Raw genomic sequence first — 27,159 nt, 5'->3', positions numbered from 1 at the left:
ACCACATAAACAAATAGCAGTAATATAATATTTCATAGAATACCAGGGATGGAAGGGACCTCAGGAGGTCATCTAGTCCAACCCCCTGCTCAAAGGAGGACCAACCCCCAAACAGATTTTTGCCCCAGATTCTTAACTGGCCCCTTTAAGAATTGAACTCACAACCCTAGGCTTAGCAGGCCAATGCTCAAACCACTGAGCTATCCCTCTTGAAACCAGCAACCCAAGAATCACCAGAGTCCCAAAAGTCCAACAACCCCAAAGTCTCTTGGGTCCAGCAACCCAAGAATCAACAAAGTCCCAAAAGTCCAACAACCCCCAAAGTCTCTGTCCCTGGTCAGTGCAGCCCCAGAGTTCAAAGGGAGGGCACGCAGGGTGTTACCTTACGTGATCCGAGGCCGACCAGCTGCCTCTCCGTTGGGTTCTGCTGCAGCCTTCACCACGAGCCACTTCACTCCACCAGCCATCCCGTGAGCCGCTCCTGCCGTCCCACAAACTGCTCTGCTCTGCCAGCTGCTCTGCTCCGCTTCGCTCACCGACCTGTGAGTCGCTCAGTTCCACTCAGCTCTGCTCCAACCATCCCTTGGGCCACTCCAACCACCCCCGCAAGGCTCTGCTCTACTAGCTGCTCCTCCAGCTGTCCCCACAACTGCTCCGCCAGCCGCTTAGCAATATAGCTTCAGGCTCCCCCACTAGTTAACACAGTCTCAATGATCTCAGCTCTTAGTAATTTTAGCTCTTTTCTGATTTCAGCTAGTAGTAGGGGAACCCCAGTGCTGGTGCACTATTGACCCAAAGTGAATTCAGCTCAGCAGTCTGTAACTAGACTCCTAATGGAATCAAAGTTAGCTCTGACATTCAACAGTGGAGAAGGTGCAATTGGTATTTCAGGCTCACAAAAGGCACCCACACCACCAGGTATAAATACCTACCCCCAACCTCTCCCAGTTCCCTAGGTTTTGTAACATGCCCCTTGTCAAGCAAGTGCTACTTAGGTAATGGTGAGCCCTTCTGGCATACAACAGTTCCACTGGCCTTGATTCATAGAATCAGGGTAACAAAACTTTATTCTTCCTGCCCCAATAACAGAGAAACTGGGGATCCCACACCAGCCAAAATAACCACTTTCAGTTGCTGTTGTTTCATGCCAGGTGAGTGGGTGTGCCTATGCAAACAAGATCAGCCCCTGGAGTTCTTTTCCACACTCACCATAATTCACCACCAGATGTCAGGGTAGAGCTCATCCTGACTCTGCTTACATCCTCCCCACAGCCGAGAATTTGTCGTCCCGACAAATCACACTCCCTATTATACCAACTTACTGGTTCCCTCCAAAGGGCCTCACTTTAGCTTCCACAAGCCTATGTGCTAAACATATTGGTTCCTCACTAGTCACCCCAGGTGCATCATAAGTCAACCGTTTTACTGGTCTTATTACCTTGTCTCATCTATTGAGAATCTCTGTTGCCGTGGTAGGGGGGACAGCCTCTTGAACGATGGATGGAGAGATTTCCTTTGAGGGCCCCTCGGCTATTCGCATAGGCTCCTGCATTTCTAGTTCTAACAGTGGAGGGTCCAAGGTGCCCAGGACATCCTCCACCTGTATGTCTACACTGTCCAATAACCTGTGTGTGTCATCAAATAGGGGTCCCACCAGTGGCTCAGGGGTGTCAGGAATGGGCCTAAATACTTCTGCCATGGGGTTTAGGGTGGAAGAGGAGGAGCTCTCTTTTGATTCAGCTGATCAAGACTGAAATCTTGTCTCCATCCCAGGATATACCATGGTTGTGTCTTCCTCCTCAGACTCACTCTCGGATGCGCTGCATAGGGGTAGGTTAAATGCAGGGGGGCAGCTGTCCACGTTGGAGGGCAGCTTTGGTCCAGCACCTTCGTTCTGCCCGGTTGCCCTGTTGTGGCCCATCTCATACAGGGTGCCTACCAATTCCCCCACAGGAAGCAAAAGGTTTCTATGCACTGTCTTTGTCTGCCCTGGACCATCTTCAGGTTTGATTTTGTAGACCGGCAGGTCTCCTAGCTTTTCCATCACCAAGTAAGGTATTGCCTTCCATCTGTCAGCTATCTTGTGTTTGCCAACAATACCCAAATTTCGCAGCAGGACTCTGTCCCCCGGCTGGAGTTCTTGCAGACGTACCCTAGCATCATATCGATGTTTGTTGCAGTCTGCGTTCTTCCGAGTGGCAGCTGTAGCTAAGTGATAAGCATCCCGCAGCTTTTCTTAGTCGGGATACATACTGCTGATGAGTTTCATAGTTATCTCCATCTTCTGATACACCAAAGCACAGGTCTATGGGTAATCTTGGTTCTCGCCCAAACATTAAGAGATATGGGGTGACTCCCGTAGCATCGTTCTTTGTGGCGTTGTAGGCGTGCACCAGAAATGCGACATGTTGGCTCCAGGTTGCCTTCTGCTCTGGTCACAAAGTCCCCAACATATCTAATAGGGTTTGGATGAACCTCTCTGGCTGAGGATCACCTTGTGGGTGATAAGGCATTGTTCTAGACTTCTTAATTCCCGCTATCCTCAGCACCTCCTTCAGAAGGTGACTCTCAAAGTCCTGCCCCTGATCCGAGTGTATCTGGGCTGGGAATCCATAAACTGAGAAATATTTTTCCCACAGTACTCGAGCAACAGTGGTGGCCCTCTGATCACGTGTGGGATATGCCTGCGCATATTGCGTGTAATGGTCAGTCACTACTAGAATGTTCCCAATATTCATCTTGTCTACTTCTAAAGACAAGAAATCAATGCATACCAGTTCCAAAGGTTTGGTGCTGGTTATGTTCTTGAGATATGCAGCCCTCGTGGGCAGAGTTTTCCTTTGAACACATCAAGCGCAACTCTGACGTTTCCTACAAACATCTTCAGCCATCCGGGGCCAATAGAATCTACTACGAGGAAGTTCCAGGGTCCTCTCCATCCCTAAATGTCCAAAGTCATCATGCATGGCCAGGGCTCTGTACTCTTTTGCAGCACTAGTTGTGCTCGTTGCTTTTGTAAAGGGTCGGTGGTCATTCAATGTAACACTCCCTGGATCAGTTTTAGTTTGGTCCATTCTCTCAATAATAGTTTACCCTCCGGGTTAGGTGGGACAACCGCAGCTGGGCTTCGCCCCTCCCTTTTGGCAAGTAGTGTATCACTAATGTCAATATCTTGCAGCTGGGCTTCTTGCCAGTCAGCCGCATTGAGCACGGCCAAGAGAGATTGGTCCAATGCAATATAGTTCACGGAAGCAGAAGGCATGTAGTCAGGGGGCAGGCCCAAAACTTCAGCAACACATCCATGAAGACTCTCATGGGCCTCTGGCTCTCGGCGACTCACACTGCAAATAGCCCTCACTCCATCCATGGGTATCATAGCAACTTCAGGTGCCTGCGGACGCCTGGACAATGCATCTGCATCTTCATTGCTTCTCCCTGATCGGTATTGAATGCTGAACTCATAGCTAGCCAAGACGGCCACCCATCTCTGCCCTGTAGCATCCAACTTAGCACTTGTTAACACATAAGTCAATGGATTGTTGTCTGTCCACACCTGGAACTGAGCACCATACAAGTAGTCTCGAAATTTCTCAGTGATGGCCCATTTCAAGGCCAAGAACTCCAGCTTGTGGATGGGATAGCGAGTTTCACTGTCAGACAGTCCTCAGCTGGCAAAGGCTACGGGTTTATGTTTGCCTTCCACTTCCTGGTACATTACTGCTCCCAGACCCTCCAAACTGGCATCAGTATGTAGGATAAATGGTTTGCTTGGATCAGCAAAGACTAGGATGGGGGCATGAGTTAGGTGAGTAATGATTTCCTGAAAAGCCTTCTCACATCTCTCATCCCACCATGGCCCAAACGGTTCGAAGGGGGCATAGTGTCTCTGCACAGGAGGCTTTGGAGGCCTCCTCTTATTCTTGGTCTTAGATTTGTTCTTGTTGGACTGGTATCCCCTGGTAAGATCATTCAGGGGTTTTACAATCGTAGCATAGTTCTTCACAAATCTGCGGTTGTAGCTACTAAATCCAAGAAAGGTCTTGAGTTCTCTGTAGTTACTTGGACGTGGCCAGGTAGTGAGTGCTTCTATTTTGTCGGGATTAGTATGCACACCCTCCTGGGACACGATGTGACCCACATACTTCACTGAGGTTCGGCAGAACTGGCATTTGTCAATTGAAAGCTTCAAACCATACGCCTCCAACCTATCAAGAACTTTAAGAAGTCTTTCTTCATGCTCCTCCAAGGTTCTTCCAAACACAATCAGGTCATCCAAGTAAACTAACACTTGCAGTAAGTTCATGTCTCCCACGACTTTCTCCATAAGATGTTGAAATGTGGCAGGTGCCCCAGAAATCCCTTGGGGCATGCGTTCAAACTGGTAGAACCCTAGCGGGCAGATGAAGGCTGTCTTCTCCTTATCTTTTTCTCCCAGAGGGATCTGGTAGTATCCACTCCGAAGATCCAACACAGAGAACCACTGGCTACCCAGCAAACAGTCCAAGGCATCTTGTACTCAAGGCATGGTGTATTGGTCAATTATAGTGCACCTGTTTAGGGTGCAATAGTCAATACACATCCGGATTTTTTTCTTCTTATGAACCACCACAATGGGAGAGGCGTAGGGGCTTCGGGACTCTGTAATGATACCATTCGCAATCAGCTCTTGAAGATGATGGTGTACGTCTTCCATCTCAGATAGAGCAATCCTCCTAGATCTCTCCCTGAAGGGTCGGGGATCTTGCAGCCTGATGTGGTGTTCCATTCCTTTGGCACATCCCACGTCCCACTCATGCAGTGAGAATACCTTGGATCTCTCGCAAGGGTTCTTCCGCAGGCGATCCTTCCACTCCTCAGATAATGGTGAGTCCCCAAAGTCAAACTTTGTGGGATCCATCACTGGAACTTCAGCTTCACACTGGGGTCTCACAATGGTTTCAGGCTCAAAGATGTCTGCAATCTTCTGCCCTGGTTTTACAAACACATCACGGCGTGTTTCATTAGCAATCAGTATAGTCACCTCTTCCTGGGTTTCAGTAGGTAGGGTTATGACTCCACTGAAAACCAGCACTCCTTCTGGGAGCCCTCCCTCGGTCGGCTGCTCTACCACTGCTAATGTTCCCTTACTGTCTTTTAGGCAGGTACTCATGACAATCACTTCCTTTTCTGTCATTGCAGGAACCACTAAGGGGACCAGGACCGCATACCTCAGTGCTCCCACTGGCAAATCAGACATCACTTTTCTTGTGTCCTCAATTTTTCTGTAGGCTGCGGCACAGTGTGTGTGTATCACCAAGGTGTTCAGATATTGGTCTCCTGCTCGCTGTCTGCAGTAATCTGCAAATACCTCAAAGAGGCTGGAGTTGGTCCCTATTATCACGGACACATCAGAGGCTCCTTTAGGGTCAGGGCATATTAAAGCAGCAGTATCCACCTCCTGTCTTACCCCAGCAATCTCTTCTGGGAATTCCAGGTGTACTATGACATACCACAGTAGGGGTATTCATCCATGCTGAGGCCACACAGGCGAAGCCCTGTCAGGGGCCGTATAGGCAGATGCCTAAGCATCTGCTGGTAGAAAGACTGGAATATGATAGTCACTTGGGATCCTGTGTCAAGCACTGCTCTACATTCTGTCCCTTCAACCTTTCCAGTTACCTTCGCTCGGGGTCCTATCAATCCTGGTGGGATTCGGGCTGCATGGTTCTATTCCCGAAGAGCCCCCAAAAATGTAACCCTTCTGCCAGGCCAAGCTGATAGCAGCAAGGTCTGGGTTCAGTACATAGGGGTCCCCTCCCAACAGCGTGACACAAAACCAGCTCGAGACCCAACCCAGTGACCTGGGAAAATCTTACACACACCCCTGGGCACCTCGAAGAGGCAATACTTCCCCTCTCGCAAGCACAGAGCCTCGGTGTAGCAGAAAATGTTTTAATAACATGAGGTAAACGACATAGCATTAAATTGGGAAAACACCACAACTAGAGTTCATAGACCAAACCATGAGTGAAGACCCAGCCCAGCAAACTGGGCTGTGTCCTTTCCTGTTAGTTCTTGAAACTAGCAACCCAAGAATCACCAGAGTCCCAAAAGTCCAACAACCCCAAAGTCTCTGTCCCTGATCAGTGCATCCCCAGAGTTCAAAGGGAGGGGCACGCAGGGTGTTAAGGGCACCTTACGTGATCCGAGGCTGACCGGCCACCTCTCCGTGGGGTTCCGCCGCAGCCTTCACCACAAGCCACTCCACTCCACCAGCCATCCCGTAAGACGCTCCTGACGTCCCACAAACTGCTCTGCTCTGCTCTACCAGCTGCTCTGCTCTGCTCACTGACCTATGAGCCGCTCAGCTCCGCTACAACCGTCCCTTGGGCCGCTCCAACCGCCCCCGCAAGGCTCCGCTCTGCTCTGCTAGCTGCTCCTCCAGCTGTCCCCGCAACTGCTCCGCCAGCCGCTTAACAATATAGCTTCAGGCTCCCCCATTAGTTAACACAGCCTCAGTGATCTCAACGATCTCAGCTCTTAGTAACTTTAGCTCTTTTGTGATTTCAGCTAGTAGTAGCCAACCTAAACCTCCCCCACTGCAACTTCAGACCATTTCTCCTTGTTCTGTCATCTGCTACCACTGAGAACAGTCTAGATCCATCCTCTTTGGAACCCCCTTTCAGGTAGTTGAAAGCAGCTATCAAATCCCCCCTCATTCTTCTCTTCTGCAGACTAAACAATCCCAGTTCCCTCAGCCTCTCCTCATAAGCCATGTGTTCCAGCCTCCTAATCATTTTTGTTGCCCTCTGCTAGACTCTTTCCAATTTTTCCACATCCTTCTTGCAGTGTGGGGCCCAACACTGGACACAGTACTCCAGATGAGGCCTCACCAATGTCGAATAGAGGGGAATGATCACGTCCCTCACTCTGCTAGCAATGCCCCTACTTATACAGCCCAAAATGCCATTAGCCTTCTTGGTAACAAGGGCACACTGTTGACTCATATCCAGCTTCTCATCCACTGTAACCCCCAGGTCCTTTTCTGCAGGGACCATTCAGTCCCTAGTCTGTAGCAGTGCATGGGATTCTTCCATCCTAAGTGCAGGACTCCGCACTTGTCCTTGATGAACCTCATCAGGTTTCTTTTGGCACAATCCTCTAACTTGTCTAAGTCCCTCTGTATCCTATTCCTACCCTCCAGCATATCTACCACTCCTCCCAGTTTAGTGTCATCTGCAAACTTGCTGAGGGTGTAATCCATCCCATCCTCCAAATCATTAATGAAGGTGTCAAACAAAACCAGCCCCAGGACTGACCCCTGGGGCACTCTGCTTGATACTGGCTGCCAACTAGACATGGAGCCATTGATCACTACCCGTTAAGCCCAACGATCTAGCCAGCTTTCTCTCCACCTTACAGTCCATTCATCCAGCCCATATGTCTTTAACTTGCCGGCAAGAATACTGTGGGAGACTGTACCAAAAGCTTTGCTAAAGTTATGGAATAACATATCCACTGCTTTCCCCTCATCCACAGACCCAGTTATCTCCTCATAGAAGGCAATTAGGTTAGTCAGGCATTACTTGCCCTTGTTGAATCCATACTGACTGTTCCTGATCACTTTCATCTCCTCGAAGTGCTTCAGAATTGATTCTTTGAGGACCAGCTCCATGATTTTTCCAGGGACTGAGGTGAGGCTGACTGGCCTGTAGTTCCCCGGATCCTCTTTCTTCCCTTTTCTATAGATGGGGACTACATTAGCCTTTTTCCAGTCATCCAGGACCTGCCCCAATCGCCATGAGTTTTCAAAGATAATGGCCAATGGTTCTGCAATCACATCCGCCAACTCCTTTAGCACCCTCGGATGCAGCGCATCTCGCCCAATGGATTTGTGCTCATCCAGCTTTTCTAAATAGTCCCAAACCACTTCTTTCTCCACAGAGGGCAGGTCACCTCCTCCCCAGGCTGTGCTGCCCAGTGCAGCAGTCTGGGAACTGACCTTGTTCGTGAAGACAGAGGCAAAAAAAGCATTGAGTACATTAGTTTTTTCCACATCCTCTGTCACTAGGTTGCCTCCCTCATTCAGTAAAGGACCCACACTTTCCTTGACTTCTTGTTGCTGAAGAAACCCTTCTTGTAACTCTTAATATACCTTGCTAGCTGCAACTCCAAATGTGATTTGGCCTTCCTGATTTCACTCCTGCATGCCTGAGCCATATTTTTATGCTCCTCCCTAGTGATTTGTCCAATCTGCAACTTCTTGTAAGCTTTTTTTTTGTGTGTGTTTAAGATCAGCAAGGATTTCACTGTTAAGCCAAGGTCATCGCCTGCCATATTTACCATCCTTTCTACACGTCGGGATGGTTTGTTCCTGCAAACTCAATAAGGATTCTTTAAAATACAGCCAGCTCTCCTTTGGCGCTCACGTTATCCTCCCAGGGGATCCTACCCATCAGTTCCCTGAGGGAGTCAAAGTGTGCTTTTCTGAAGTTCAGGGTCTGTATTCTGCTGCTTTCCTTTCTTCTTTGTGTGAAGATCCTGAACTTGACCATCTCATGGTCACTGCCTCCTAGGTTCCCATCCACTTTTGTTTCCCCTACTAAGGTTAAGATAACTCTATTTACTACAGTTTCTGCATTCTCCCTCTCCTGCCTGACCCTGCTCAGGGGGAAGATGAACCCTTGACTCCATCATCTACCTGCCCATACAGCTGACTTAGCCTGCTGTTCTTTCTCTTTCTCTCTCCAGATCCCCTGGGTACCTGTCAGTTGCAGCATCCTCATACTTTTCTGGTGTGTAAGGACTGGGGAGAAGGGGTGGCTAGAACCTAGGTCTGTAGAGCCTGGGTTTGTCAATATTACCACAGTGCCACTGAAGGCCCTATAGAGGCCTACTCATGGAGTGCTGTGAAGAATAGGCACCAAAGGAAGTACCACCCACCAGACCCATAGTCACAGTACCCAGTGGCCCTCTGATTGGCCAAATGCCCCTACTTAACCCAGAAGTTGCCCCAAGAAGTTGTCTGGGCAACCACACAGGCTTTGGCTTGCTATTATGCTGGACTTTTCTTTGTCTCCTGGTCTCTGACTCTGACCATGACTGTTGGTTACAGGCCTGACCTTGTGATTCCTCTAACTCAGTGGCTCTCAAACTGTGGGTTGGGACCCCAAAGTGGGTTGTAACCACATTTTAATGGGGTTGCCAGGGCCAGCATTAGACTATCTGTGACCCAGGGCTGAAACTGAATCCTGAGCTTCACTCCTATCCGGGGCAGTGGGGCTTGGGCTGTGGCCACCCTCAGCCCCCGGGGTCATGTAGCAACTCTGTTGTCAGAAGGGGGTAGCTGTGCAATGAAGTTTGAGAACCCCTGCTCTAACTCCAGCCCGGAGTCTCCCGCACCTGTTGGGCAGACCTCAGCCCAGCTGTAACCACTAGGCAAGGCCGCATACATCCCAGTCCATTACAGGCCCTTCCCCTTTCTGCTGCTATTGGGAGAGTCCCAAACAAACAAAAATGCTGAGTTTCAGAAAGAGGCCAAAAGCCCCCTTACAAATATAGGCTTGTCACAGACACCATGTGTCAGAGAGACTCCTTCCAGGCTATCACAGAACTGAGGAAGAGCAATGGCTGGCTAGTAAGAGGCATAAACCCCACTTTTAAATGTGGTACATGAAAAAGGATGGGGTGGGTGAGGAAACAGAACTACTACTCCTAGGGGCCTTGTTCTTCCTTCCTGCCACAGTATACAACATGGTTTGAATTATCCATGTGTTGTGATGGGAGGCTTGCACCCCAGGAAGGGCTGAGACATGCAGCAGGAAAGAAGATACTCAGCATTCTGGAAGAGGAAGAGAGAAAGGAAACATCTCCCTTCCTTGCTGCCTGTGGAAAGACTGAGGGAGATCCTGAAATGTTGAAGAAGAGAAGTAAGTGGTACAAGGTGATGATGGTCAAACACCTAGGGTAGGTCTACACTTACCCGGTAGTTCGGCGGCGAGCGATCGAACTTCTGGGTTCGACTTATCGCGTCTTGTCTGGATGCGATAAGTCGAACCCGGAAGTGCTCGCCATCGACTGCGGTACTCCAGCTAGACGAGAGGAGTACCGCAGAGTCGACGGGGGAGCCTGCCTGCCGCGTGTGGACCGAGGTAAGTTTGAACTAAGGTACTTCGAACTTCAGCTACATTATTCACGTAGCTGAAGTTGCGTACCTTAGTTCGAATTAGGGGGTTAGTGTAGACCTGGCCCTACAAAGATATCGGAGATAGAGCAGGAATGGATTTGCTCCCCAGTGTGAAATGAGGATGATGGAGGGTCACCTAGAACCACAGTGCACCAGGCTGGCTGCTCTTTGACAACGTCTCCATCCTGATACTGCATCTGCATGTCAACATCACATTACAGCAGCATAACCCCATTCTCCAGCAGAGTCTCTGCAAAGCAATGGCTCAGGATCCCCAATCAGACACTGCTTAGTCTGTCGACCAAGTGATTGGTCCTCTACTATTCCAGCACCCTCAGATTGAAGCCCTTCTTTACAAATCCCATCCCTGTAGTGGATGTAGTAGAAAATGTTGCATCATTCTGGAAGGCTGACATCTTCACCAGTTGTTACTAAAATTGGCTCAGATTGCCTGGCAATATGACAACAGAGTCTCTTTGGGGAGAATTCCCATGAGATCACCAAAGCATATAGAGGTTGATTGCAATGCAGCACATGGGGCATTGTGCTGCAAAAGTGACAATTTGTATCTGTGCATGTGTGTTAGGCAGGATTCCATATTGGGACATTAAAAAATTGAAGAGGAAGAAGACACTTCTTTTCTGGTGTCATTTTCTTCTCAGTTATCCCAGTTTTATTACAGTCCCTCTCAATTGATTTCAGTGCAGTCATTTCTGATTTATGCTGGGGTAAGTCAGAGGGCAATTGTTCCCTAATTCACTCTCTGAAAGTTTTAAATATTCATTTCATTTTAACTCAATTATTGTAATGCACTCACGTTTTCTTTCTTTCTTTCTTTCTTTCTTTCTTTCTTTCTTTCTTTCTTTCTTTCTTTCTTTCTTTCTTATTGATTTTTGGCTGGAGAACAGATAAAAAATTAAAAGAAAAGTAATGTAATAGGAGGGGAGGGAAGATAAGGGAGGGATGGGCCAGGAAGGGGAAAGGAGAGTGAAATCTTGGTTGCCATCCAATAGCGATTAATCAAAGGTTATTAAAACTTAGAACTAATCTTTTCAAATTTATATGAGATTCCTCTTCTTCTAAATTTTACCTGACTGGTCAGCCAAGTTGTTGGTGCAATCTTCTATCCTGAAGGCAATCTGCTTACCTCTTCACTAGTAGCTGAAAGCCCATGCTGTTGCATATGTTTAATGTATATTTAAAAAGTCATGTGTATTAAAAAGCCCCAAAATGGCTGAGAACTTAAAAAATGAATGACAGATGATGTATCTCAGTAATAGTTGAACATGCTCGTAATCTAAAGAAAAGGAGCTCTGGACCATTCTTGTAGCTGTTTCCATCACTTTGCACAAACTCAGCAGACAACAGAGGCTTCAGAATTATTTTTGGGGTTATTGTGTGTGCTGGGGTTTGTGTTGATATGTGTGTGGGTTGGGTTGTGCTGGGAGATTATTGCTGATTTGTGTGGGTATGTATTGCAGTGACGGTCTGTGTGTGTTTAAGGTTGTTTTGCGTGCTGGTTGTGGTGTTGTGTGGGTTGTTGTGTTGATTTCTCAGCCCTCTTCATGTACTGTGTTCTTAGCTCTCCTTCCCTGCTGACTAGGGGACCTACACTTTCCTCCATCCCTTTCAAGTTTCTAATATATTGATTATTCCTCTTCTTCTTCCCTTTTATGTTCCTTTGTAGGTGTAACTCATTTATGCTGTAACCTTTCTGATTTTCTCCCTGCGTGTGCGCTCTAGTCTTTTGTCCTGATCCTTAGCAATTTGTCCATGTTTTCACAGTTTGTAGGAGACCGTTTTGATTTTCAGGCTTAATAGGCTTCAGAGTGACACACAGAGTGACAATCCTGGAATATTATGACAGAGATTTTCATTTCAACCTAATCAGTCATAGCCAATTTTGGGAATTTGATACAAGTCCCACAAGTATTGTATGTGTAGAGTATAACAGCTTTCAACTTAACTGCAATTTTTTGCTATTGAAAATCTCCTTCTATGGCAATTAGGAGAATAATTCCCCTTGAAACACCTTTAGCCATTTCAAAAATCTCAGCCCCTCCATTCTGCTTTAAGTAAAAATTCCAAACTGAGATGCTTTCCTTCTGGATGGCTCCATACCCCTGAATTACACGTTCCCGTTCTGTGTGAGTCATGCCCCTGCATGGAAAATTGCAGGGTCTCCTGACTATGATATACACGCCTGAATGTGTATAAGAATTTCATGTTCCTTATTTGCATACTGAAATGTTGGGTTCTACTTCTGTATTTGATTGTGTGGAAGATAGGATCATGAAAAGTGTTTGAGCAGTAATTATTTCCCAGATCACCTCTGTAGTTATGTACAATATGTCAACAGCATCTATCCATATTTCCACATAGGTTAGGTCACTAGATCCTGTTACAAAATTTCAAGTCTAAGTGATTTTTGGCAGCACTAATGGGGATCCAAAATAAGTTGAGGCTCAAAATAACTCAAACCATGAAAACAGTGATTATAGCAGCAAATTTCTAATGATCAACAGAAGATTTATAAGAGACGTTAGAAACCAGCAATCTCTGTAAGGGGTCTATTGATTTATTTTATTATTATTACTGAATTTACCTGTGGGTTTCTTTATTGTGGTGGTTTCAGGTTTCAATCAGTTGGAAAAGCTAAATGCAAGTATAACAAAACTAGCAAAAAATCCCTCTCTCTTAATGAATGCTGGCCTTTTGTGATTGGATCCAGCCACTGAGCCCCATGTGCTGCTGCGCCCCCTGGAACTGGGTGGTGACAGGTCACTGTTCCTAGATGTGGCTCTCTCAACACTCCCATTGTTTCACCCAGGGTGAGCCATTCAGTGTTGATGGCTCTTGTTGGCATTGCCAGTATTCTCCAGGCCCAGCTTCCTTAGGACCTATTACATGTTTCCTGCTATAAAAGAGATGATCTCATCCAGAACAACAGTTGCAATTAGAAATAGCATTCAAAAAACCAAATGGTATTAACAACTGGACAAAGGCATATTCCCCCAAACTGTCACAGCAACCTTAGACAAGGAGGCATTATCAGATCTCCATAATCTAGCTATGAATCCTATCTTGTTTAAGATATTCAAAGGGCCTATCCACAAGTTTAGGTGCAGGAATACTTTTCAAAATTTGGCCCTGAGGCATTTTTGAAAATGTTACCCATAAATTCTAGATGGTGTATGGCTATGAAAAAGAACGGGGGGTATCCTTGTAGAGAAATGAACATACTGTGTGATTCCCTTTAGAAGAGATTTGAGAAATATATAGGTAATATTAGGAGGGGGAGGAAATCTATAAAAATAATGTGTGTTAAACACACAATTGTGTTATTGATGCCATGTCCTCAGAAACTGAGGTGTAAACATAAAAGGTTGAAGTGATTTAACAGACACTTTAGAAAATTTTAACCAGAATACCTCCACCATCTGGAGTCTTGACTCTATTGTTGGGATGGCAACCAGCATGGGGAAGCCGGAAGTAAAATGAAGACTGTTTTTAAATGGCAGTTAGACTATAAATTGCAGAATTTGTTTATTTCCCCTAGATGAAACCAATGGCAAACAAACGCCAGGGCAATCAAACAATCATCACAGAATTTGTCCTCCTGGGATTTGGGAATCTCCCTCAACTACAAACTCTTCTCTTCCTGCTCTTCCTAGTGATTTACATTGCGACCATGGCCGGGAACATCATCATCATAGCACTAGTTGTGGCTAATCAGAACCTTCACACCCCCATGTACTTCTTCCTGGGGAACATGTCCTGCTTGGAGACCTGCTACACCTCCACCATCCTGCCCAGGATGCTGGCCAGTCTCCAGACTGGAGACAGAACCATTTCATTTGGTGGTTGCATCACACAATTCTATATTTTTGGTTCTCTGTTAGCTACAGAATGCCTTCTCTTATCAGTGATGTCTTATGATCGGTATTTAGCAATATGCAAACCACTACATTATGCCGCTCTTATGAATGGACAGTTCTCTTTCCAGTTGACTGCTTGCTCTTGGGTAAGTGGATTTCTGGCTCCTTTGCCAACAATGTTACTAATGTCACAATTCACTTTCTGTGGCCCCAATGAACTTGACCATTTCTTTTGTGATTTAAGCCCAGTAATAAAACTGGCCTGCAGTGACACCCACATGCTGGATGTTACTGCTTTCATACTCTGCTCCATATTCACACTGCCTCCATTTCTATTGACCTTGGCATCCTATGTTTGTATCATCTTCACTATCCTGAGAATCCCTTCCACCACTGGGAGGCAGAAGGCCTTTTCTACCTGCTCCTCTCACCTCATTGTGGTTACAATTTTCTATGGGACTCTAGTCATTGTGTACCTGCTATCAGACTCTGATGCACTGAGGGACTTGAACAAAGTCTTCTCTGTTTTCTATGGAGTCCTGACCCCATTGGTCAACCCCCTCATATACAGCCTGAGAAACAAGGAAGTGAAGGAAGCCTTGAGGAAAACTGTCATTAGATTTTTTGTGTTTTGCAAGAAATCAGATATTTCTAGCTAATACATAAAATGGGCCAATCATGGGGATATGATCTTGCAAACTTGAATCATGTGTGTAGCTCATACTACTCTCTATGGTCCTATTGAACTGATGACTCTCAGGATCAGGAGTCCCTTAATCCAAAGGTGGAGTATGGGTGTTGCCTACCTCTGGCCATCTGCCAGAATTTGGGGAAATTTTGGACAAAAAGCCAAATCTTGAGACATGCACTTTACCACCCTCCCATGCTACTGTTTGGAGAATAACACATCTCCTCCCTGAACTTTGATTTTTTATTCTCTCAGTGTGGATAACTTTTCAAGTAAATATCTTAATTAGTTCTTGAGTATAAAAGAATTAAAGACGTGCTCTTTAATGAATTTAGCATATGTCATCTCTCCTTGGTTTGTCCCAAGTGATCTTAAAACTGGAATAAAACTTTCTCTTCACACTTTCCGTAACATTAAATCTCTTTTGAAATATGTGTGTAGGCTACAGTTGAAGACAGTGGGTTTTAATGAAGCTATATTGTTAAGAAAATTGTGTCTAATCATTAAATTAGGAATAAAGTGTACACATGTCCAAGTCAGCAGTTCAGGTCACACTTAAATGGGGCCATGGTGACATCAGAGGTAACAAGTAATCTGCACTCTTCATTTCCTGATAATTTGCATACTGCAGTTCTAATACCTGAAATAACTCTGAGAGGGATGATAACTGTACAGGTGTGCCCAGTGTTCTCATTGATGGCTTACCCCTGCCCAAATCAGATCCCAAAGGACCAGCCACATACCCAGGTCAATATATAACTCAGATCTTACCCAGTAACCACACTGCTGCCAATCCTTAAGAAGGTGAGAGTTAAAACTGGTTAAAGGAATCAAATGCATACAATAATTGCAAGGTTCTTGGATCAGGCTTGTAGCAATGATTAAATAAACTGCTGGCTTGTTAAGTCTCTGGTTGCTCCCAAATGATTTGGAAGGTCCTCAGTCCTTTGGTTAGAATGCTCCCATTAGTATAAATTCATAGTTCAGAGGTTTGAGCAGGAAAGAGGCAAAATGGAGATGTTTCCAGGGCCTTTTATAGCTTTTGCCATGTGGATGGGATTGGAAACCCATTGTTTCAAACCAAGCCCATAACACAGTTAGTGGAAAATTACAGGTAACAAGATGGGGTTTGGAGTCTCATGTGCAAGTCACATGTCTCTGCCTGCTTTGCTTAGTCATAGCAGAGGAAATTACCCATACTCTAGTTAGAACATTCACAGCAAAGTCCATTAAGTGTTGATAGGTGTCTTCCATGGTTAATTTTGAGTTAAGTGTTCTTTGATGGGCCATTTAACTTGAATATTTTCTTCATAATGTGCTGGCTAAATACCTTGTTGGTGTTACCACAGGAGCCAACATTTGAAATACAGGTACACAGTTATCAGAGGGGTAGCCATGTTAGTCTGAATCTGTAAAAAGCAACAGAGGGTCTTGTGACACCTTTGAGACTAACAGAAGTACTGGGAGCATAAGCTTTCATGGGTAAGAACCTCACTTCTTCAGATGCAAGTAATGGAAATCTCCAGAGGCAGGTATATATCAGTGTGGAGATAACGAGGTTAATTCAATCAGGGAGGGTGAGATGCTCTGCTAGCAGTTGAGGTGTGTCCTGAACTTCAGGACCAGACTCCAAAGAGAAACTGCTGAGCTCCAGTTCATTTGCAAATTTGACACCATCAGATCAGGATTAAACAAAGACTGTGAATGGCTATCCAACTACAGAAACAGTTTCTCCTCCCTTGGTGTTCACACCTCAACTGCTAGCAGAGCACAAACAGGGAACTCCTGAGTAGCAATAGCAAGATTATTTTATCTCCGGATTTGGTGCTAGTGCAATCGCTGCTGGAAGACTGTGTCCAGTTCTGGTGCCCACAACTGAAGAAGGAGGTTGAGAAATTGGAGAGGGTTCAGAGAAGAGCCATGACAATGATTAAAGGATTAGAAAACATGCCTTATAGTAATAGGTCCAAAGATCTTAATCTGTTTATTTTAACAAAGAGAAAGTTATGGTGTGACTTGATTACAGTCTATAAGTACCTAGATGGGGAGCAAATATTTAATAATGGGCTTTTTAATCTAGCAGAGAAAGATGTAACACAATCCCATGGCTGGAAGCTGAAGCTAGACATATTCAAATGGGAAATAAGGAGTACATTTTCAAAGGTGAGAGTAATTAACCGTTTGAACAATTTACCAAGGGTCGTGGTGGATTCTCTATCACTAACGATTTTTAAATCAAAATTGGATATTTTTTTCTAAAAGATCTGCTCTAGCAATTATTTTGGGGAAGTTCTATGGCCCATGTTATACAGACGATTAACATCCTACATCCTACGTCCACATCATCTGAACCACCCTAAAGATGTCATCAGCTAAGGGGAGATGCAAGACCTTCTCCTTCTGCTCCTCAGAGCTGATGGTGGTGACATTATACTATGGGAACGGCAGCCTAATCTACTTGAGACACAAGTCGAGCCTTGATACCAAGAAACTGCTAGCTCTGCCTTACACAACTATCACCCTGAGGTAAAAGGGAATCTGAGCAAAATAATGGGTGACACGATGAAGAGATAAATCTCTTGTCTTATCAGTGCATATGTGGTTTCCTTGTAATTTCTCATGTTGCTTGGCTAACGACCCTGGAAATGGGATATGGAGACTTCCACTTATGTGGTTGATCCCATTCCCACCCTCCCATGACCACACATGCACAGTTTAGTGTGAAGCAAACACACCATTCTGTTATGATGGATGGTCAGTTGTCTATAGCCTGTGTATAAACTATAGTTTTGCATCCAGTTTTGGTCCCCCCCACTACAGAAGGGATGTGGACAAATTGGAGAGAGTCCAGCGGAGGGCAATGAAAATGATTAGGGGGCTGGGGCACATGACTTGCGAGGTAAGGCTGAGGGAACTGGGCTTATTTAGTCTGCAGAAGAGAAGAGTGAGGGGGGATTTGATAGCAGCCTTCAACTATCTGAAGGGGGGTTCCAAAGAGGATGGAGCTAGGCTGTTCTCGGTGGTGGCAGATGACAGAACAAGAAGCAATGGTCTCAAGTTGCAGTGGGGGAGGTCTAGGTTGGATATTAGGAAACACTATTTCACTAGGAGGGAGGTGAAGCATTGGAATGGGTTACCTGTGGAGGTGGTGGAATCTCCATCCTTAGAGATTTTTAAGGCCCGGCTTGACAAAGCTCCGGCTGCGATGATTTAGTTGGTGTTGGTCCTGCTTTGAGCAGGGGGTTGGACTAGATGACCTCCTGAGGTCTCTTCCAACCTTAATATTCTATGATTCTATAGTCAACTGATACGGAGTTTCTCAGTCATTTCCTAGTGTTGCAGATGTGCACATTACAGAACACATTCTCACAAAGGGCATTGGAGACACAAAGGCCAGATCCTCAGTTGGTGTAAATCGGTGTAACTCCATGGAAATCAATGGAGTTGTGCAGATTTATACCAACCAAAGACATGGTTCCAAGAAGTCCCACACTGGTCTAGCGTTTTCACCACTTAGGGTGGGATTTAGTGGAGTTAGTGGTTTAACTTCCATCTGCTACTTTATGTAGTAATTTATGTTGTGTGTGTGAGCATGAAGAGATAGAGCTAAGGCAAAGTGACATTCAGCCTTTAGTCCTTCCTCTGCATGTCCTGTTCTATCTCATCTAGCAGTGTTCACCAAATTCCTAGTCACATTCTCAGTATAGTATCTCCTATTGGGAAGCTAATTATCATAACAATTTACATTTGTGCAAAGTGGGTGTAAAATACTGCAGGATACTGATGACAATCAGGAGTATTTTATTTATATATGGAGATATCCCATCTTCTAGAACTGGAAGGGACCTTGAAAGGTCATCAAGTCCAGCCCCCTGCCTTCACTAGCAGGACCAAATATTGATTTTGCCCCAGATCCCTAAGTGGCCCCCTTAAGGATTGAACTCACAACCCTGGGTTTAGCATGCCAGTGCTCAAACCACTGAGCTATTCAAGTCAATGGGTCTGAGTTTCCTTTCACTCAGCCTTGTGTAAATCTCGAGTAACTCCATCAGAGTTAGTGGGGCTGATTCTCCTCTACTGTGGTGTAAATCAGAAGTAACTTCACTGAAGTAAATGGGCCTGATTCTCTTTTCAATCCCACCAGTGTAAATTAGGAATTATTTGGTCACAAATAGGTGTTACAAAGTGGGGAATGAGAGCCACTAGCTCAGTGCAAAATTAAACATGTTACCATTAACTGATGGCAAAATTACCCAGCATGGTTCACAGATTGTAAGAGCCCAGATCCTCTGCTGGTGTGAACTGGGGTAGTTCCATTAAAGAGCTATCCCATAATCCAGAGATCAGATCCTGAGACTTCCATCAGTGCTGTGTGGATGATCAAGCAGTGCCGACCTGGTCAATAAAGTTTATCGATTTCACTATCCTATCTCATTATTTTGAGATTTAGCCAACAGTGGTGCTGCCTAAAGCTTTCCAGGTGATGCCTTTACTTTTTGTGTTGGAAAAACGTAAAGTAATATGAATAGGTCCATTATCTCTCTCTCTCTCTCTCTGGCCAAATGACTATTCCATTGTGGATAAATACTTAACTAGTCCTTGGGCCAGAGAGAGAGAGACTGAGAGTCAGAATGACTCTGTATTCTAGTGGCTAGGCCACCTCCTGGGAAGTGGAAGACCTGAGGTCCAGTCCTCCTGTTCCAATGACACTTTCATGATTTATCCACAATGGAACAACTTCAACAGAACTGGAGGGAGGCCGACTGCGGGATATCCCATAGCCCGGTGCTTAGAGCACTCTCCTAAGAGGAAGGAGGCCTTCGTTGAAATCCTTTCTCCACTTCTGGCAGAGAGGAGGTGTAAAGGTGTGGGACCCAACCCTGCGGCGCCTCCTGCTGGTCATCTCAGGGAATTAACTCTTTTCCAGCCTGGGTACCCTCTGCAGGCCGGTGTCCCACTTGTAGCTGGCCCCGTGTCCCTCCCGGACCCCAGTGCCCCTTTACCCTGGGGCTGCCCCCTGACAATACCCCAACCAGTATCTAAGGGTCTCTCCTCTCTGGGAAACCCCCAACCCTCTAATCCCCACCTTGCCTCAATCTGGCCTACTGCCAGTCATCACCAAGCCCCCGCTCCCTGGGGCAGACTGCAGTGTAAAAGCCACTCATCACAGGCAAGGGGGTTCAGACCTGCTGCCTTCTTCTGCCTCCCAGTACCTCTATGGGCCTTGGACCAGGCCCTGCAGCCTGGGGAGTTGCCAGCTTGGAGCTTCCCTGCTCCTCTGGCCTTTCCCCAGCCCTGCTTCACTCCCAGTACCCTTTCTGCAGGCAGCCAGGCCCTGCTCTCTCCCAGCCTGGAGAGAGACTCTTGGGCCTCTGGCTTACAGCCTTTTATACAGGCCTGCTGTGGCCTGATTGGGGCATGGCCCAGATGTGGCAGCTTCCCCAAATCAGCCCAGTTTAGCAGCTCTCAACCACAACCTTCTCCCAGGGCTGACTTTAACCCCTTTTCCGCTGGATTGGGGGAGCCGCCCCACTACAGGAGGGAATTGAAGTTGGATCTCCCCTAGTCCAGCTGAGTGCTCCAACCACTGGGATAAAAGTTATAAGGTGGGCATCTCCTCTTCCCTTCCCATCAGTTATGTGTGGAGTAGGGCAGGTGCCAAACTCATTCCCACAAGAAGCAGCTTAGAAGTCTAAACCACCTGACTCCAGGTTGCAGGTTCCTGTTCAGGGATCACAAGCACCTAGATCCAAGAGAGGGGCAGGGCTTAGCACACACACCCCTCTCATCGGCTTCTCCCCTTGGCTACTTTATGCAGCTCCCTGCCTAAGGTGCTGGCTCTCGTGGATCTCGTTCTCATTCTGCACCTCTCTCTTTCTCCTTTCATTCTACAGGGAGCCCAGGTTCCTAACTCAGCTTTGTGAATTGCAGTGCTGCTGCTGTGATTTTCTCAGCATTGCAACACTCAGTGCTGCAACACCTGAATCGCTTCGTGGATCCCACCATGGGTGCCCACGTTCCCACTCCTGGACAGTGCCCTGATGTCTCAGGCAGGTGTTAGGACACCTATCTCATGCCTAACTCCAGCGGGATCTGCAAACCTGGTGAAGAGAGGCATTCCGCTGCCTATCTCACCTGCAGGGCATGATCAGGTAAGAGGCTTCAGTGCGGGGCTAATTCCACAGCAGGGGAGAAAGGAGGTCGCCTTTATAATGTTTAGCCCAGTGGTAAGAGTATTAAACCAGCCCATGGGAGACCTGATCTCAACTCTCCCTGGCCACCTGATTTGGAGAATGGATTTGAACAGGAGTTTCCAACCTCTTAGATGCATGGCCAAACTACAGGGCCCTAGGATAGTCTCTGAGGCATATCTCTCTGAGTGTCTCCTCTTGATGCTGCTCCACTGTGTATATAAATTCAGGAGGCACTGGGCCAGAAAGAGAGGATCAGAATGACTCTAAAAGCCAGGGTTTAGGAATGTTAAATACTGGATAATGAGAGGGTCATGTTAATACCTTTGACTCTTTGGGCCCAAATATTCCAACCCAATTAATACAACAGTTCCTCATTAAGCCATTAAACTGATTTTGTCAGGATCCTGAACTCAACCATCTCATGGTCACTGCTGCCTAGGTTGCCATTCACTTATCCTTCCCCTACCAATTCTTCACTGTTTGTAAGCAGCAGGTCAAGAGGAGCAGGTCAAGGTAAGCTCCTAGTTGGTTCCTCCAGCACTTGTACCAGGAAGTTGTCCCCAACACTCTCCAAAAACTTCCTGGATTGTCTGTACACTGCTGTATTGCTCTCCCAGAAGATGTCAGGGTGATTGAAATTCCCACATTAGAATCAGGGCCTGTGATCTGGAAACTTCAGTTGGCTGTCCAAAGAAAACCTCACCTACCTCATCCTTCTGATCCGGTGGTCTATAGCACACCCCCACCACAACATCATCCTTGTTAAACTGCTTTGAAAATACCAGCCAGTGGTCCTGACTCCTGAATCTCCTCTGTACTCATCCAGTTTTACACCGGGGTAACAGCATGTAAACTGAGCAACACAGCCATGAATGAGGTCTACAGCATATAGGCCATGCTTACAGGAGGTTGAGCTGGACCCAGGAAAGCCATGATTCTGAAATGGTCTTATGGGTCTTGGTGAATAACCAGATGAACCTGAGCTGTCAGTATGAGGCTGTGACTAAAAGGGTTAACAAAATCTTTGCATTTATAAATGAGGGAATATGGTGCATGGATACTGATATCTCTCTATTTACCTTTTCCTTTGTGGATTGAGAAGGATGAATAACCTCACTATGTTGAAAAAATGTGATAGGAATAAGATGAGGAAAAGGAAGTTGTCCAGAGATGCAGGTTCAATTCCCTCAATGGGCACTAGGGGCACCAGAGGGTGGGGATGAGGAAGGGGTGGCTATACTGTATAATGGGCACTAGGGGCAGCAGAGAGAGAGGGGTGGGCAGGGGGCAGCTCTACTGTATAATGGGCACTGGGGAAGCAGAGGGTGAGGGGTGGGAATCATATAATACCGTATAATGGGCACCTAGGTACTTTTGGTAATCCCACAAGGTGCCTAAATACCTTTAAAATCTGGTCCTAAGGGCCATATTCACAAAGTGACTTAGGTGTCTAATTTATATCTTAGGCACCTAAATCCAGTGTTTAAATGCCACTGCCACATTCAGCTGCTGCCTAAGCTTATTGGTGCCGAAACTCATCCAGCACCTACATTTTCACTGTAAATGCTTTTTAGGCAGCTAACTTTGTGCCTCTGGGCTTGTACACAGATACCTCAGGCAGGTGCCTGGATGCCTATCTCACAGTGAAGTCCAGTGGGAACCACAAACCAGGAGATAGACACACTTTGAGCACATCTGCCAGATTGGGGCCTCTTCAAGAGCCTACTAGAGAAGGTGATGCCTACCTTCCAACTTTTAGCCCAGTGGCCTAGCCCAGAATGTGGAAGATCCCACTTCAAGTCCCCTCTCTAGATAGACATAGAGACATACAAGTTCCATTGGGTTGATAATCTATGATAATCTACTCCAGTGGTTCTCAACCAAGGGTATGTGTACCCCTGGGAGTACTCAGAGGTCTTCCAGGAGGTACTCAACTCATCTACATTCAGTATTTCTCAACCTGGGCCTTGCAGCCCCAAAGATGATCATAGGATGGATTTAGGGGAGTCACAAATGCAGGGCTGGCATTAGGAGTTGGCAAGTAGGGCAATTGCCTGGGGCCCCACGCATAGCTAAGTTACATGCTCCATCTCCGGGTGGGAGGGCTTGGGATTCAGATAAGGCTCACAAGTGAAAAACAGGCTCAAGTATCACACTGAAATGTAAGTACAATATTTTGATTCCAATTGATTTATTTTAAAATTATATGGTATACATGAGAAAGTAAGCAATTTTTCAGTAACAGTGTACTGTGACACTTTTGTATTTTTATGCCTGATTTTGTAAGCAAGTAGATTTTAAGTGAGGTAAAACTGGGGGGTACTCAAGACAAATCAGACTCCTGAAAGGGGTACAGTCATTTGGAAAGGTTGAGAACGCCTGATCTCATCTAACCTCCTGTATACACAATCCATATATTTGTCTCCTCAGAAGATAGATTGAAATATGCCTTTTAGAAATGAAATATGCATTTTAAAACCTCCATACAATGGCAAGTCCACCACCTCCAATCAGCAGTACATGGACTGTTAAATAGACAGATCGAGAGAAACAGTCTGAAAATGTTGTGTGAAAGAGAGAGGCCAAATTCTGTGAGATGCTGAGCATGTTTAAATCCCAATTACTTCAGAGTGAGAGACTGAGTCTAATTTCAGTAGAAGGTGGGTATGACCTGTCCCAATCACACATGCTGTCCATGGATGTCCAGAATGGCTCGATGAGAAAGGATTAATATGCGAGAGGATTTCTAGGACCTTCCCTCATGATTACGTGAGGCGTGCTCCATTTCATTTTGCCCTGCACACCATCATCTTGCAATCTCTGAATTCTTGTGGGAAAGGAGCAACTGCACCTACAGTCCCCCTCTAAGGTTCAGCAAGGTCTCCCAGTTCCCCATCCATTGCCCGTTTTGGGTGGACACCCATCTCTCCCTCTCCCTCCTGACCAGGGTATTTCCTGCTGTGATGGAACACTGGTGTTCAACCTGGAACTCGGGTGCCAGTGAGCCTTCTGTCTCACCAGCCTGGACTCCCTCTTACACTGTGCTGCTGTGACAAGATGCAGACCTCCCCTGGTCTTGCACTCACACAAACCTTACACAGCTGCAGTTACATGAAGACTTCTCCCCAGCTCCCCAGGCTAGGACCCCAGAGCTGTACCATCTTGCCAGGTCAAAAGCCTGACCAGTAGAAGTTTATTACCCAGTCCACCCCTCCCTCAAAGTGGAGAGGACAGTGCACCCGTTTTTGTTCCTGAGCAGATTCCCCGAGCACTTCTAGAAAAATGCACTGTTTTAGGTAAAAATATAAACCAAATTTATTAATTATATAAAGATAGATTTTAAGTGATTATAAGTAACGAGTACAGGGATCAAAGCAGATTACTTAAGAAATAAAGAAGAATGCAATCTAAGCCTTATAAACTAGACAGGATTTGAATCAACAGTGTCTCACCCTGTTAGATATCAAAAATAGTCCTCCAAGCTTTCTTCTTTCCCACCTGGGATCTCCTTCTCCCGTTCAGTGTTTGTTCCTTAGGTATTTGCAGGTGTTGCATTTTAGGGGGAGTGAGGCCCTGTGATTATGTCACTTTCCCCTTTTATAGCTTCTTCCATGTGGTGGGGAACTTCATTATCCCAAACAAAGCCCCCAGCACAGTTTCTGCAAAAGTACAGGCACCAAAATGGAGTCCAATATTTCATGATTTAGTCACATGCCCTCGCATGCTTCAATGAGTCATGGCAGCCATTACCCATATTTTGGCTGAAGTGTCCACAGGAAAGCTTATCAGGTGAGGCTAAGATTTTCCCATGGCCCATTGTTTTTGTTGATGGGCCATTCAAGTTGAATAGGCCATTCACAATGTGCTAACTTGACTGGATGTAAAGTACCTTGTGGGTGTTAGCACAGGAGCAAGAACATTTGAAATACAGGTACATAGTCAATATTCATAACTTCAGATACAAAGATGATACACACCTACAAATAGGATAATCATATTCAGCAACCCATAACCTTTCCATTGACACCTCACATGACATATTTTTTACAAGATGCATCATAATTATTTCATAATCATATCACTATGGTGAATATGGGGTGCAGAGTATCACACCTGGCTGCCTTCCTGCACTGTGATATCCCCAGCACAAGACAGTCTGCCTATGCAGGCCTGTTTTGCTTTCTCTTCTGAGATGGGGCACAGTGGAATTACCACAGTTAACTTACCACACAGATCTTTTGAAGCAAGCTCATTTGTTTTAAGGTGAAAGCATTGCAGAAAAAACATATTAAACCAATAAAAGGACCTACACACATCCTAACCAGCTTATCAGAGTCCACCTTACCTACATCAAGGGTTCTGGGAGGTGATTAATCATTCCAAATCCAATCAGGTTTTCCTTTGGTTTCAGGTTCATAACACCTTTTGCTCAGAACAAGAACCCCCATGAATCTGTGAATCCTTTATCCAGTCCTTTTAAGAGATTGTGAATAGGTAATCAGCCAGACAACAGGTCCCCTTACCAGGCGAATCTTCAAGCAACTTCCTTTTGCATAGGGAAAATGGCTTAATTTTTAAACTTCACACTGTTTGAAGTTCCTAACATTTCCCAAGATTTACATGAACCAAGTCTCCTAAAGAAGTCACATACAATCCCACAACAACACGTAAACAATTGCATTTTATACAATGAAGTTACTCTTAATTCAATAAAGTTTATCCACGAGACTGCAGGTGGTTGCCCTCTGTCATACAAGCATTTTCCTGATAGCTCTTCTCAGGGCCCCCTTGACCTCTTCGCTTCTCAGGCTGAATATGAAGGGATTGGCCATAGGAGTTAGGACAATGTAGAAGACAGAGAACAATTTGTTCAGGGCTCTTATGGTATTGGTTCTTGGTAACAGGTACACAATGATCAGGGTCCCATAGAAAATTGTAACCACCATGAGGTGAGAGGAGCAGGTGGGAAAAGCTTTTTGTCTCCTAGTGCTGAAAGGGATTCTCAGAATGGTGATGATGATACAAGTATAGGATGCCAGGGTTAATACAAATGGGGGCAGAGTAAATAAGGATGAGAATATGAACATCATAAGTTCCATCAAGTGGCTGTCACTACAGGAGAGTTTCATCACCGGGATGAAGTCACACAAAAAATGGTCAATTTCACTGGGGCCACAGAATTTTAATTGTGACATTAAGGATACGATTATAGCAATTGCTACAAAGCCATGAATCCAAGACCCTGCCATTAGGTAGAAGTAGAACCTTCCACTCATATGGGCTGCATAATGCAACGGTTTGCATATCACTAAATACCGATCATAAGACATCATCGACAAGAGACAATACTCTGAACCCACCAGAGAAGCAAAGAAATAAAACTGTACAATACAACCAAGGCGAGAAATGGTTCTGTCCCCTGTCAGGATACTGGCCAGCATCCTGGGCAGGATGGTGGAGTTGTAACAGGTCTCCAAGAAGAACAAGGTCACCAGGAAGAAGTACATACGGGTGTGAAGGTGTCAATCAGTGACAACTAGCATAATGATGAGGATGTTCCCAGCCATGGTCACAATGTAGATCACTAGAAACCGCAGGAAAAGGTGGGTTTGCAGTTCAGGAAGAATCCCAGGAGGATGAATTCTGTGATGGACGTTTGGTTTCCCTGATCTGTGTTCGCCATGGGTTTAACTAGAGGGCATTGAGCAAATATGATATCAGAGTGATACACTTGTCTTCTAGCAGAATGGCACTTAAATTCCATTAATATTTACATACCCACCAGCCTAAATGTTGGGTCAAGACACCTTTCCTGGATAACATAGGGAGGCCTGCTATCTCTGTTGGAGTCATCCAACCTCTTCCTTGAGGTACCCTGAAAAGGTCTGTCAATTACTGCAACCACAAACCTTATCATTCAGGTCAGACGTCTCTAAATCTAGGGACATTTTTCACTGAAAAATGAGCATCTGGGTCAATTGAAGTATTTTGTAAATTCGTATCAAATTCACCAAATTGTTTCAGTCAAAAACAGACAGAAAATCCCAAAATACTGAAATGTTTTGTTCTCACATTTCTTAAAGAAAACCTGATTTTTCTATTTAGAATGACTTTTTGTTTTAATTTGCATTTCAATGTTATTCTTAAAAGGTAAAAAATACCCCAAAAACTTGAAAATAAAACACAAGGTATCATGGCGGGTCAAGCGAAACATTTTGTGTGACCCAAAACATT

The 27,159-nt window shown here is 45.6% G+C and overlaps 1 protein-coding gene and 1 pseudogene across 1 annotated transcript; one reads left to right on the top strand and one right to left on the bottom strand.

Moving 5' to 3' along the window:
• Positions 1-13,724: 13,724 nt before the first annotated feature.
• Positions 13,725-14,702, top strand: LOC128845993 (olfactory receptor 11A1-like). Its single transcript, XM_054045088.1, has one exon. The coding sequence runs from the start codon at positions 13,725-13,727 to the stop codon at positions 14,700-14,702; it is 978 nt and encodes a 325-aa protein (XP_053901063.1).
• Positions 14,703-25,673: 10,971 nt separating this feature from the next.
• LOC128846497 (olfactory receptor 1020-like) lies at positions 25,674-26,608 on the bottom strand (annotated as a pseudogene).
• Positions 26,609-27,159: the final 551 nt, after the last annotated feature.

This window comes from Malaclemys terrapin, chromosome 12, assembly GCF_027887155.1.
Source record: "Malaclemys terrapin pileata isolate rMalTer1 chromosome 12, rMalTer1.hap1, whole genome shotgun sequence".
Lineage (NCBI taxonomy): Eukaryota > Metazoa > Chordata > Testudines > Emydidae > Malaclemys > Malaclemys terrapin.
This window is presented reverse-complemented; position numbering and strand designations above follow the sequence as displayed.